Raw genomic sequence first — 13433 nt, forward strand, 5'->3', positions numbered from 1 at the left:
ATATTATTTTCTAGGCTGGATGGGAATATGATCAGATTTATCCATTCTCTTAGTGGTTATCTAAGCATATGGGGTGTTAAAGGCACAACAGATAACACACCGTGAATGAAGCTAGATAATAGATTTCATAGTGCCAAATCGAAGTTGGACCCAATATGACATGGAAAGGTGAATTTGAAAAGATAGGTGATAGATGATGATGTGGAACCCTATGGTAATGACACATGGTAGGGGTGTTTATACTTTTTGGGTGGCCAAGTGGCTCTTTCTCGAGTGACACATTGCAATGACATGGTGGTGACATGACATAATAAGTGATAGATAGTGACATGGACATGACATGTCCCATCCTCAATAAGCCATCATTGCATAGTGTCAACGACATGCAGTGGGCCCGATTAACCTCATGTGGCACCATGTTGCATGGAAGTAAACCATATAAGAAAACAAAATCAGACCCCCTATTAAAGTTCAGATAGTCAGGGGGTGCACTTAAAAAGTATTGGGGGATATTTAATTACACATAGAAAAAAAATGGAACCCCCCTTGTTAAATTTCAGATAGAAGGGGAGGCCTTGAAGTGATTTCTTTGCATTAGTTTTAATAAGATCATTGTATACGTTTCAAAAATTGATGATTATATAAAATTGGGTGATTTGCATGGATCCAAATATAATTTCCCTTGGGGATTAAGCACTTGGTCTTTGCCTATGGTCATATGCTCCAGGGAGCATGAAAATAAGGGGCTACACTTGGGTAAAATTTGGTGTTTAAGCACCAAATTTCACAAAACTAGTGAAAGGATTAGTTTGTTTTTAGGACAAATATAATGTGGAAACATCCATAAAAGGAAGATATGGCATGAGATAAAGTTGTTCCCATGAAAATTAGAGTTGTAGCTATTGTTGACATGTAAAAACATAACCAACTTGAATTGAACTAGGAGAAAAAGGTGAACTGAGGAGCAATAAAAAATACAAGTAACAAAATAAATACAGGCAGACCTAATATGAAGCTAAAGATTAAGTAATATAAGTGAATATCAGTTTATATTTGGAGTTGTTGTGAGTTTGAGAATTGCATATTTGAAGCATTGAGATTTAAATTTTTTACAAGAAATTTAATCAAAAACATATCAATGAGGAATATTTAGCAGTTGTGAGGAACTTTATTTGAATCAGAGAATTAGAGAGAAGGACATGGGTTGTAGAACAAAGATCAAAGAAAATATTCAGATCTAGGATTTAACAGTTGTGTTATTGATGTTTTAATTAAAGAGCATTAGATCTAAGTCTTAAAATGTATGAAATAAAGGATCTGATAGGATGATAATATAAGTGCTTGTAGATTAGGAGATTGGAGTCTCTTTCAAGTTGGTGCCTGTAAGGATCAGGGACTTGGTGCTTCCATCAAGTGGGCCCTTGCAAAGAAAAGGGGGTTGGAGCCTCTTGTAGGTTAGTGCCTACATAATTTGATGTAATTTGGAGTTGATTCTTGAATTTACATCATAATAACAAACAATTTTTAGTTTCCTCCATTATGGATTTCCACATAAACATCTTGTGTTCAAACTTTATGTGATTGGTGTATTGCTGCATTGTCGAATTTGTTTAATTGACTAAATAATTGTTGAAAGTTTTAAGATGTTGATTCACCCCTCTCTTCCTCTTAGTATTTTCCTGGTTTCCAACAAAAACATGATTTGTTTTTAACTCAAAAGAATCAATATTGTAAACGTTGGTTGAGGGATGAATTTCATAGACCTTAGATTATTCTCTAGTTACATTACACATTATTTAAATTTTCTACACATGTTGAATTTATTTCCATCACTCGATGACAAGACATCATCCACTACATATGATATATAGTGTTTTTGAAGGAAGATGTTGCAGATGGTTGTAAACAAAGGTGGGAAAAAACATTCGAAGAAATGAGGAGGAGGGATTCTTTTAATTAACTTAGTATGGATGTGGCATTACAATGTTTAAATAGGTATATTCAATGTATGCAATGTGGGGATCAATGGATTGGGTTTAGAATTCACTATCTTATGATTTACTTTCCTATACCTAAATATCAATTTTGTTACAACTTAGAAAGGAGATTATTGGCAAGAGATTTATTCTAATGGGAAATATTACCTAGCTAGAAGTGATGGATGCCTAAAATTTAGTGTTATATTTTGTGGATGAGTGTTTATGGAGTAAAAAAACCTAAGATTGATCTTTATAATACTTTTGAATGAAAAATATAGCTTTATTCATGGTTAATCTTCCACTAGGAGGGTTGATGTCATCATTCTCTAGATAATTTTGTGCCTTGGAAACCCTAACTCTAGCCTATCTTCAACTTGAGGCTTATTTTAAGGGTTTTCTCTATTATTTTTACCTAATGTCTTAGCAAACCCTTTCTTTAAATTTTATGTATCTATGAAATCCTTTGTTGTTGCATATCAAGAAACCATAGATCATGCAAGTATTTATCTAGTTTAAGTGCATTATACATTGCTCCTTATCAAGCAGAATTAAGCCTTTGTCCATCATAGAGTATCTTTAGCTAGCCTATATCTTCAACACCTTAAACCTTAGAACTTAGAATTTCCTTGTAGGTGAGTAATAGTAAGCATCTCTGGTGGTGAAATTCCACTAAAGAGTAGGAATCAACCTCATTGTTGCTGCAAAGCCTAGCCCTTGCCTTTTTAGTCCCCTCATAAGCCCTATTAGATTTTGCGGCAATAGGTACCTTTCATATTCTTCTTAATTTTATTCATTTTTTAAGCTAAGTTCATTATTGTATTCTCACATATCATTTCCCCTCTATGTGTGAAGGCAAGGTAATTTTTGAAACTAGATAATAAAAATTTACAAGAGACATGTGTTATGTAACTCAATAGATATGAAATAAACCCTAAACATATACAACAAATCCTTTACAAAAAAATAGAATATTACAAATATATCTATAAAACCTTGAGGTAGGATAACACTCTATACCTTATGGATAAATTTCGATAATTCATAAATGCTTGATACAATTACAATAATATTAACCATTCTCTATTACAGTGCTTACACTTCTTTATATAATGTCTTCTATCTCCTAAGAACAGTTTAGAGAAAGAACATTTTATAAGGTAGAACCTTCTAGTAATAATTCTTACATCCATTGTGTTAACACTACTACATGGGTGTTATTTACTAGAAGTGGCCTCCATACATAACAATGCATAAAAATACATCTATTACTATTCACATTTCCTACCTCAATAGGTATGCCATATTACCCCCCTCCTAGGAATACTACATTCCATCACCCTTTTCATTTCATCCTCAAAACATGGGAGAAACCCATACAATATGACTAGCTAAGCAATGTAGCCAACTAGTACCAAGCATGAGCATCCATCCATCCTAGTGGAATGTGAACATAGGGTCCAACTTCTTCCTTACACCATTGATTTCAAGTATTGTTTCTCCATGATGTGCTATGATAATATCTCCATGCGGTATTGTTATGCTTCCATTTGTCTCAAAACTAATTTTCATTCTAGTGCCATGTTGGTCCACAATAATTGTGTGGATGTGCACCACCTTTCTTTAATTATTGATATTTCACTAAGTGGTGTGGGTGGTGGTATAGATCAATCTTAGCTATCAAATCATTTTTCTTAGACTCTTTAACATGTAGTTTCTTAGCATCTTATTCCTATCAGGCCATTCGTTTTCCTTTTCTTCAATTTTTTTTGTATGCTCTTCCTTGATCTAAATTTGGACTCATCCTCCAAGCCTTCATGAAGTACTATAATTGTGTTCTTTGTAGATGCTTTTGCATGTGGCTATTTGGGCCCTTATTTTTTACCAAGAAACATATCCTACAATGTGATCTTCTTCTTCTTGTACCAGTACCTTCATAAACTTATTTTGAACATTAATATTTAATGTACCTATTGATTCCATCAAGGATAACCAAGATTAACATTAGCATCACTCATATGTACAACGTGAAAATTACAATGCAACACATAGTTATTAATGGTAAGCTTCAAATATGTCAAAAAAAAAGAACATTATTACCCTCAACCTATGTGCTTTGAATATATTTTTGAAGGAATTTATAATATTTTAACCAAAATTGGAATGAAGAAATTAAGTGGGCTACTAGGGTTTATAGAAACAAAAATTTGTTATTGCTGAATACATCCATGAACAAGTAATATATATTTGCCATATAAACCCTTGGTGCATTCTATATCCTTACGCTTGACATGAGACCACTTATTTAAAATTACATTTTCAAATGGTTCATTGGAAAGTGACCTCATCTTAGAAAAATTTCAATGATTTCCACCATATGGAAGAATATTCCTTAAAACCAATGGGTTACATAAATTTTCAATTCTCTTTACATACTATTATAGCTCAATTTGACATCTCCTTGAGTCCATTGGAGAAGGAATGACAAAGTAAGCATGAGATGCTACATTAACCTTATCTAAATCGTAGGAAAAAGCACATTTATCCTTGCAAGGCTCCTAGGACATCGATAACTAGTGTTGTAATGACTAAATGGATTAGCAACAAGATATAAATGCTCCTTCACTTCAGACAATGAGCATTGAAGAGGCTAGGGTTGTTTGAGTAAGATGATAACGGTTGATATGGTCAAATATTGATCAAAATTGAGGATAAGGATGAGATGACAATGTAAAATTAAGAAAAGAATGTCTAGGTTCATGCCCTCCACCTTGTCTGATCAACTATAATTATATTCTCCACCATGAAACAAAGGAGGAAGGAGTGAAAAGAAAACACACGTTGCTGAAGTGAGTTATTAAACTTGAGATAAGCCTTCCAAGTAGTGAATCCTAATTGTGGGTGTAGGTGAGAGGAGGGCCCTTGGATTAAAGAGCTTAGAGGTGCTACAACTATTGTATGTGTCTACACTTAATAAAATTCCTATATTTTCTCCCATGCCTATGTGTATTTTCTTATATGTAATTGCATGTATATAATGGTTTATTCAGCTAACACTTGTGTAGGGTAGGATAGTTGGATGATGTTGTTCTATGTCTATAAGAGTAAGCGATAGAAGATCAAGGGAGGATATTAAGAGAACTCTATTAGTTAAGAACAAGCTAGGACCAACCTTCAAGATAAGGTGTGTCCCTCTTCCTTTCCTTGTCTATTTCACAAGTGTATGTGATTGAGTAGGGGTTTGGTAAGTAGTTAGCTATTGACTATCACAGGTCCATGGGAAGATCTATGGGATAGGCTCTTTAGAAATAGAGATGAAATCCAGCAAAACACATACAAAATTGAAGTCTTCTATAAATATTCCATCCTAAGGACCATCATCCTTTCACATAAAAACATCTTTCCTTAAAATCCCCAAACATAAACCAGGGATTTAAAGAAAATCACTTACTTTTCAACGAACCTTATTGAAGTGACTAAATGAAAATAAGAGTCACTACAACAATACTTCTCCAAGTTCCTGGTATGACCCCAATTATGAAATGACATGTCCACTCTACTTCTAATGACACTAATTTGGCTAAAATGTAGTTTCTCCATAAAAGTATCTGATTTACAAATCACATTCATTTCTAGAAAACCCTAAAACAATTTATTTTAAATTAGTGATGTCTCCATTTTTCAGACTCCATTTTAGAGGATTATTTTTTAAACCTATATGTTTTCTTGAGGCCATTTCATATTTGCAACTAGTTTTTTGGAAATTTTCCCAAAAAGTTTTAGAAAATAATTTTAATTTTGCCACCCCCTTTATTTTCTTTGGAAATAAAACATTTACAAAAATAAAAAAAATGATCTTCCTTTAACATGTCCCAAGAAAGTGTTTGAAACCAAATGTTATGTAACTCAATATATATGAAAACATAACATAAAATAAACCCTTAACATATAAGCGAAATCATTCACAAAAGATTCATTGCAAAAGATATAGATAAAATCCTTGAGATAGGGTAACATCATATATTATTCCTTAATGAATGAATTCACTCCTCAAACATTGTTTAATACAATTACAATAATATTCACCATGTTTTATTACATTTCTTTTACTTCTTTATGTAGCATTTTCTATCTCCTAAGAACATTCTAGGAAAAAGAATATTTTGAAAGGTGTATCCTTCAAGTAGAATTCCTACATTCATTGTGTTCCCTCTACTACATGAGCATTATTTACTAAAAGTGGCCAACATATGTAATAATACATAAACACATATTTATTATTATCCCATTGGGCACCTCTGTAGGTACTCTATATTACCCCTACTAGGTATATGACACCATGTTTCCATATTTCTTTCAAAAATCCAAATGATTCCACAACTTATATCCTTACACTATGTTGCAAATAATGGAAAATCCATGTGCATTAAATATGGCACTACATAGGGATGGATGAATACCATAACATATGCATGGAACTTAAAGAAGCATAACAACACATAACACATAGTTAAGCAAGAACAACTCTAGTGATAACATATTCTATTATAAACATGGTTTGACATAAAAGATGTTTTGGTGCGAGAGTTCCTCTACCTAATACAATTTTTACTTAGTCAAATTTAATCTTTGATCCATTAACATTTATCAGTAACACACTTTATAAATGATTTCATCAACTTTAATCCCTGGCATGATCAAAGTTGATCACCCTTCCAAAAAAATGTCTACACATCCACCTTTAAAGAAGGATGGAAAATACAATGACAAAAATAGAGTGATATTGTGTTCATGCATGGAACATTCTAGTAAGTTATGACACACTAATATAAGAGTATTACTTTGCCAAAGAAACAAAGATTATTGTTATCTAAACTCCCACGAGGTATCCCAATTAATTTTGTAAAGATTGGTGTGATTATGATAGCACACAACGAGATACTAGGCCTTGGTCCCTGAAGTTTTCTTAAATCAACGATAATTCACGGAGCATAGGTTCATGATAAGCATTCGATATTGAAACCAAAATATGTTTCTTTGATCCTAAAGTCGTAGGTTAAGTTGAGTTTCGGACTTGGTGTAACTATTTATATTAGATCATTTATTGCGAAGACAATTGACTTCAATTGTTGAAAAACTTGTGAAGCAAGAGTGAGATAACATTCACTTCAAGTCTTCCTCTCCTAAACATCAAGTTGGATAAAATTACTTAGCCAATCTAGTAGAGGAAACTAAAGCGTACTTACACATTCATCTGATTTTGTAAAGTGATACAACAAATATATACATAATACTCTTGAACTTGTTAGCCCATGTTTTTTATCATTCTCTAAATGGTAAATATAAATACTATAAATACTATGTTTTTTATCATTTTATAAATGGTAAATATAAATACTAGTTTGATGATATTTATGGCAATAATATTATACACAAATCAAAAGCTAAGATTTATCTTTGAAATAATTGTCTTTTTTTTTTTAGTTAAATTGATCAATTAAAAAGAATGTCATATGAACAAGTGTCATATAAAGTGATTTATAGTTTTTTAGGCAGGTGGTATTGATAAGCCATGTATTGGCTCATGGTATTGTAACAAAGCCTATTTACAAATTAAGAATCTCCATGATATAATGGGATAAATCTCCATAATTAAACATGGGTTCCATGCTTTGTAAAATATGTTCCATGCTCTTTTAAATGTATATATGTTTACACATTTATCTAAATAGTTTATATGTACATGACCAATATTTTACAATGAATTATATCTAAGTCAATGATATTTCTAGTTAATATATATTTATTCTCTTACATACTTGTATTCTTTTTATATCCTCAAACCTATTTATAATAAACCATGTTTAATCTATTCAATGTAATATCAAAATTTAATAATTTAAATGTTCCTATGTTAAGCATAATAATAAATTTACATTAATTACCATATTATTGGCTTACTTTCCATCAAATCATGACATCCATATGATATAATGCATCTTCATAACACATGCTTGTTAGTAATGAAACACTTCCCATTAATTTGTTTCTTGGTTTCTTTAGAAAAGGAAAAAACAATTGTGTAAACAAAGCATATACACACCCAAATGTGGAACTCACAAAGAATCTAAGATCAATATTTTATATCTCATTGAATTTTTAGTGATTTTTCAAAAACTTTCCACTTGTAAATATACAACATTAAGTACCAAGTCACAAAGGAAACTAATAGTCTATTTAAAGTATGTTGAACTTCAAATGACAAGAATGATAGAGTTTTTCCAATTTATAGTCAACTTATGCAATTAATTACTCGATGGAATGATGTATCATATATATACCAACATTATTTTAGTAAATGCTAATACTATATATGGACAAGTATTAGTTTTTTCAATGTTATATGTTATTTCATGATGTTATTTGTTATTATATGATAATTTTATAATTGTACTATATAAATATTAAAAGTGAATATAGATTTAGAGAGATGCAAAGTATTAATATTTCGACCTCCCTTCATTAATATAAAAAATAAAAACATATAACATATGTAATGTAAATTTAAGATGTAAATTTTAATTAAGCTGAAATTAAGATATAAGATTAGAGTTGTGATGTAAATTTTAATTATTCTAGAATTAGTTTTTTTTTAAGAAAGATTTGGCTTTAATTCCGTGTAAAATTGGTTGTATTAATAAATGTTTTACAATTTAGTATAGAGAGATGTTCACATTAAATCATTAGATTTAAAATTAAATCATCTTAAATCTATCAAAGGTTGAGAGAGATCAACTCTCTCATCAAGTTTTGTATGCAAAAAAAAATGTTAAAATTTGCAACCAATTAAATGTTTGTATATAAACTTTTTTGTCATCTCCAAATATTTGATCTCTGATCTCTCTCCACCTTTGATAAATCGAAGATTAAAATGAATTTAAACTAATACAATTCCACATTCAAAATCATCTTTACCCCTAAACACACTAACTCCATAAACAACAGCTTGTTATTAGGTATTCTCAAAAACCATGCAGTATTTCAACAGAGGCAAATGTGATCGATTCCAATAAAAAAAATTTCCTCGATATAGAGATAGAAATTGATTTAGATTTCAACTGGATGTCGAAATCAATTGCAGCATCGCTGTCCCAAAAATAATATAAGAATAGATTTTGAGTTCAACTGGATGCGGTTCTTTTGATTTGATTTAATGAACAAAGTCACATTTTATAAATTAAAAAGGCCATAAGTTAGGAATGCAGTTAAGGTTTTTAAAAACGATGTTGAGATGCGCGGACGGATGGAAAACTAACATACATTGAATTTAATGTATTCAACAAACATATATACATCCCAATAAGATGAAAAATATTCTAATATGTTGCTTAAAAAACAAAGTTTAACCCCATCTAAAACTCTCTGCTAAAATTGACTAATGTGAACAAAATCCAATAAAAACCCCACCCACTTTGCTCATGTTTCTGCAACACAATGTTCCCACATACCATCCAAATTTACTTCTGAAATTAACATATTGACTTCTGAAATTAAACCTTCTGTTAAAGTAACTACAGGGGACCCCAACACTTTTATCCAACACAGGAGGTCAGACCTCAATCTCATTTGTCACATTTCCTGAATCTCTTCCCCTTCCTCTGCCAGAGCTCCATGCATGAACCCTGCCTCTACCAAATCCTTGACCTGAAATCAAAAGAAAGGTGATACCACACTGGAAAATGCAATACAAAGGAATACCATTCAAAACCAGTTTCAAATACTTTCTATAATGCCTACCTGATATGCCCCAACCTCTACCCCTAAATCTGCCTCTCCCATTGCTACGTCCTCTTGCCCTACCACCTCGGGAGTCTATAAAACAGTAAAATACCAGTTCCATTTACCATCAGGGAGTACCAGCCACTGCATTAACAAACAGTTTTTAGGATTTACACTCACCTCCATCAGAAAAAACACTCTTTTGCTGCTTGACTTGATTATCTGGCAATGGATCCTGATAGCTGCGGTTCAAATAACTCGTTAATCAGTCATTTCCTTGTAGCCCTCCATGCATTATTAATACCATCTGACAGACTCTTATATTAGAAAAGTTTTATTGTGATCCAGCATGGAAACATAAATCCACTAAGCAATATGAACTTAAACAGATACCCAGTTGTATTTTCATCCAGTGGCGTTGTTGAAAGAGTGATTGTAATCATAGAGACATGTCGAGTAGTTTCCAGACTGCAAATGAAAAATCAATTGAAGCATTGGGAAAATGCTTTCCAATAGGCATGTTCTTGACAAATAGAAAAAATATGAAATGAAGAATTAGCAAATACTACAGAAATTTCTGATTGCACTGAACTGAGACTTACGGCAATAGTCCTTCTTCAATAGGTTCCCAAGCATCAGTTATGCTTGTCGAGCTGAGTGCTGTATTCTGATACAATCCAGGAACCTTCCGCTGTAAGATTAGCCAAGCAGAAGTATGGGTTACTCAATATCCTTAACATATCTCCGAGTGGTTAATGCCCTATTTCTCTTCTGAACAAGTTGGAAGAAGCAAGAGCATAACGTTTGAAGGGCTTACTTTTATAATCTCTGCGGTAGCTACAGTCTTGCTTATTGCTTGTCCCATTGCTTTCAATACAATTTCTGGCGCCTTTTTCTCCTGAAAGGAAAATGGCCTCAATTTATTTACAAATGATCCAAACAAACGCAATTTATAGTTCACCAGCATTAAAAAAATGGTCGTTGAAGGGTCTCTAATGGTATATCTTGAGGTACTTTGAGAATGGTCAAATTTCAGTTACCATTTAGAAAGTTTAATAGAATCCCTGAGCACAGTACAAAGGGTTAAGGGTTAGATTGAGGATTCATGCATCTGCCATTTAAATACTGATCCTTATTTGAATGACCTTAATAGTTAAAGATTATTTAGGTTTATGAAATATATTTAAATAGAAAGAAGGTAAAGTATGTATACATTTATAAATTTTAATAGTGAAATCAAATTATGATTCTGAAGAGTTCTCTTGTTCCACAAATTACCCCAATTTAGTGTGAGGGCCTAGTATTATCCTTGAAAATAAATTATTATCATCATCAACAAAAGCAAACTAGTTTCAAAAGCATCTTCAAATGCAAACTTATGAAGAAGTGGAAGGGTATACTGAATCATAAACAGATAGACCGAGATGATGGAAATATGTGAGGCCAGAACAGATGCCTAACATTGACAGAGAGAATTGGATGCCTAACATTCATGGATTTATGTAAAAGCCTCTGGAATTTTGATGTTTGGAATCGATTTATAAATAATTCCACTAGTGTTTAAATAAAAATCAATGTAAATAACCCTTTTTAGATATATCAAATCAATGAAAATAACCTTTTCAGATATATCATCAAATACAAAATTTACATAATTTATAACAATCAGAACATGATTGCCTAAGAACCATGGGGTTACGCTTGAACCCATAGATTTTAGCAATCCTGTTCTACCGATGATATGCCACTATGAATTCAGTGCCCAACATGATTCATCAGCTGCACTGATGATAAAAAAATTATCTGTGTATAACTAGAGAGATAAACTCACCGCCCTCATAATCTCATTGCTGGAAGGCTGAACCAACCGAATAGTTCTCACTGCTAATAGAGACTACCAGAATGCATTAAATTAAAGATTTTACCCCCTAAAAAGCTTGATATCAGTTTTTTCCATAGGTATAATTTTGAGATATTGTCTTCTATGGAGTTCAACATCTGTTTCAACCTTATATCATACCCAAAATCATCCCATACACACCCAATTCACATAAGAAAATAATTTGATAATCAAAGTGGTCAAAATATAAAACAATCCAGAGCACAGTGTTCTATCAAGCATACTCATAATAAAATCCCTAAGCAATAATTCACGATTGTTTTTCTGCAACCATGTCTTCTACTTGTCAATCAAGTCACACAAATTTAACATAATCTATGGATTTTTTTATCGAGGAGTTTTAGGAATCAGAGCAAATAAAATTTGAAACAGATCACATGTAACAACTACCTGCAAAAGACTGGTGGCATAACTGATGTAGTTTCTGATTAAACCCTGAGTGGTGATCCGAATCTCGTTTTCACTAATGGCCACTTGAGGCCTTGGCTTCTCTACTCTTTGATACCTGTCCATCGCTCTGCTTTTTCCTCCCTCTCGTGGATTCCTTCCCTATTCCCTCCTCTTATGAAAATAAGATGTCATTGCTTAAAGAAGATGAATGCAGAGAGTCAGAATACAGGCAGACAAATATTTTCTTTCTTGTTTCCAAACATTTTATTTCTTTATTTTATTGTGAAGACTATGTCTACTCAAACACTTTTCCACGTTTAATTTTACCGTTGAGTGTCTGTGGTAACGTATTTTCACCCTAAACAAATATGTAAAAGAGTGAATTTCTTGTTTCTTTTTGCAATTTATACTAATAAATAGACGCTTGGCACCATCATTCGGAGAATATTCAGGGCAAATATTCAATTCAATTTGGATATTAAAACGGGTGAATCGTATAAGGTTTGCAAGATAGAAATACTCTAAGATAGATATATTCCATATGGCTTAACAATTTTTAGGAGTGTGGTTATAAGAGTTGGAATTGAATTTACTTGGATGGATTGTAAAATATCTATAATTGAAGGTATTAGAAATCTTGTAAGAGTAAAAGTATTATTGTGTTTGGGATCACATTCAATCTGTAACATTTTTTGACCACGTCTGGCTAAAGCAACTGAGATATTATAACTAGTTGTTGATTTTCAGATTCTACATTTCTCGAAACAAATCATAATTTTGAGTTCTAATCATTTGAATTACTAAATTTTACATATTTCAATAATTATAAGAAAAAGACTACTTACTAAAATAGGCTACTTAATCAATTGAATCATGAAAAAAAATAAGACTCAAGAGAAGGGCAAGGTAGTTGATACACTAAGGATCCAAAATGATAGACTATGAGAAGAATATAAATGGTTAAAGTCTAAAACATTTAATATGAAAAAAAAATATTACATGGTGTTATTATTTTTTAATTTATTGTCACAAAGATATTTAGGTGATTGTTAGAAAGCATTATCACTAGAGAAGAATACAACATAACAAAGCTACTCTATGGCTATTAGACTCACTACGAAAAGTGGCTAAAAAACTTTATGCAAGTGATTTCATGCACTTGTGTGACTATCTCTATTAACTTTTGCACAACTTGCATAACTTCTCCTTCAAAAATTGCGTAAGTTTGTCAAAAATGTAAAAGACTATGTTTGATAGCACAATTAATGTGGTTAGGCCTTGAGCCATGTCTGCATTCACAAAAACAAATCCTATAGGTAGATCAACATCTTTTCAACACATAAGAAATCCCATTCAAAATTTATGCATTTAGACTTGGAATTGGTTTG

At 31.9% G+C, this 13433-nt stretch overlaps 1 protein-coding gene across 2 annotated transcripts; it reads right to left on the reverse strand.

The window, feature by feature from the left end:
* Nucleotides 1-9278: 9278 nt before the first annotated feature.
* On the reverse strand, nucleotides 9279-12331 carry LOC149163819 (uncharacterized). Of its 2 annotated transcripts, XM_089430809.1 has the most exons (7): nucleotides 12046-12327; nucleotides 10573-10653; nucleotides 10358-10446; nucleotides 10149-10223; nucleotides 9936-9997; nucleotides 9774-9848; nucleotides 9279-9680 (listed from the first exon to the last, which is right to left on the reverse strand). In XM_089430809.1, exons 1-7 carry the CDS (start codon nucleotides 12166-12168, stop codon nucleotides 9586-9588), a joined length of 600 nt encoding a protein of 199 aa, XP_089286935.1. In that variant the 5' UTR covers nucleotides 12169-12327; the 3' UTR covers nucleotides 9279-9585. The 2 variants fall into 2 exon arrangements, with proteins under 2 accessions (XP_089286935.1, XP_089286937.1); XM_089430811.1 differs by lacking the exon at nucleotides 10149-10223 and having other exon boundaries at nucleotides 12046-12331.
* Between the last annotated feature and the right edge of the window lie 1102 nt (nucleotides 12332-13433).

This window comes from Pinus tabuliformis, chromosome 5_1 (genome assembly GCF_031772625.1).
Source record: "Pinus tabuliformis cultivar Carrire ecotype Pingquan chromosome 5_1, CPIR1, whole genome shotgun sequence".
Lineage (NCBI taxonomy): Eukaryota > Viridiplantae > Streptophyta > Pinopsida > Pinales > Pinaceae > Pinus > Pinus tabuliformis.

What these genes read in the sequence shown, in the direction of transcription:
- LOC149163819 (XM_089430809.1), bottom strand. Translation starts at nt 12,168, where the DNA reads ATGGACAGGTATCAAAGAGTAGAGAAGCCAAGGCCTCAAGTGGCCATT. An exon ending in CTACCGCAGAGATTATAAAA is followed by an intron (nt 10,447 to 10,572) that starts GTAAGCCCTTCA and finishes CTAATCTTACAG; the next exon opens with CGGAAGGTTCCTGGATTGTA. An exon ending in GAGTGTTTTTTCTGATGGAG is followed by an intron (nt 9,849 to 9,935) that starts GTGAGTGTAAAT and finishes ACTGTTTTATAG; the next exon opens with ACTCCCGAGGTGGTAGGGCA.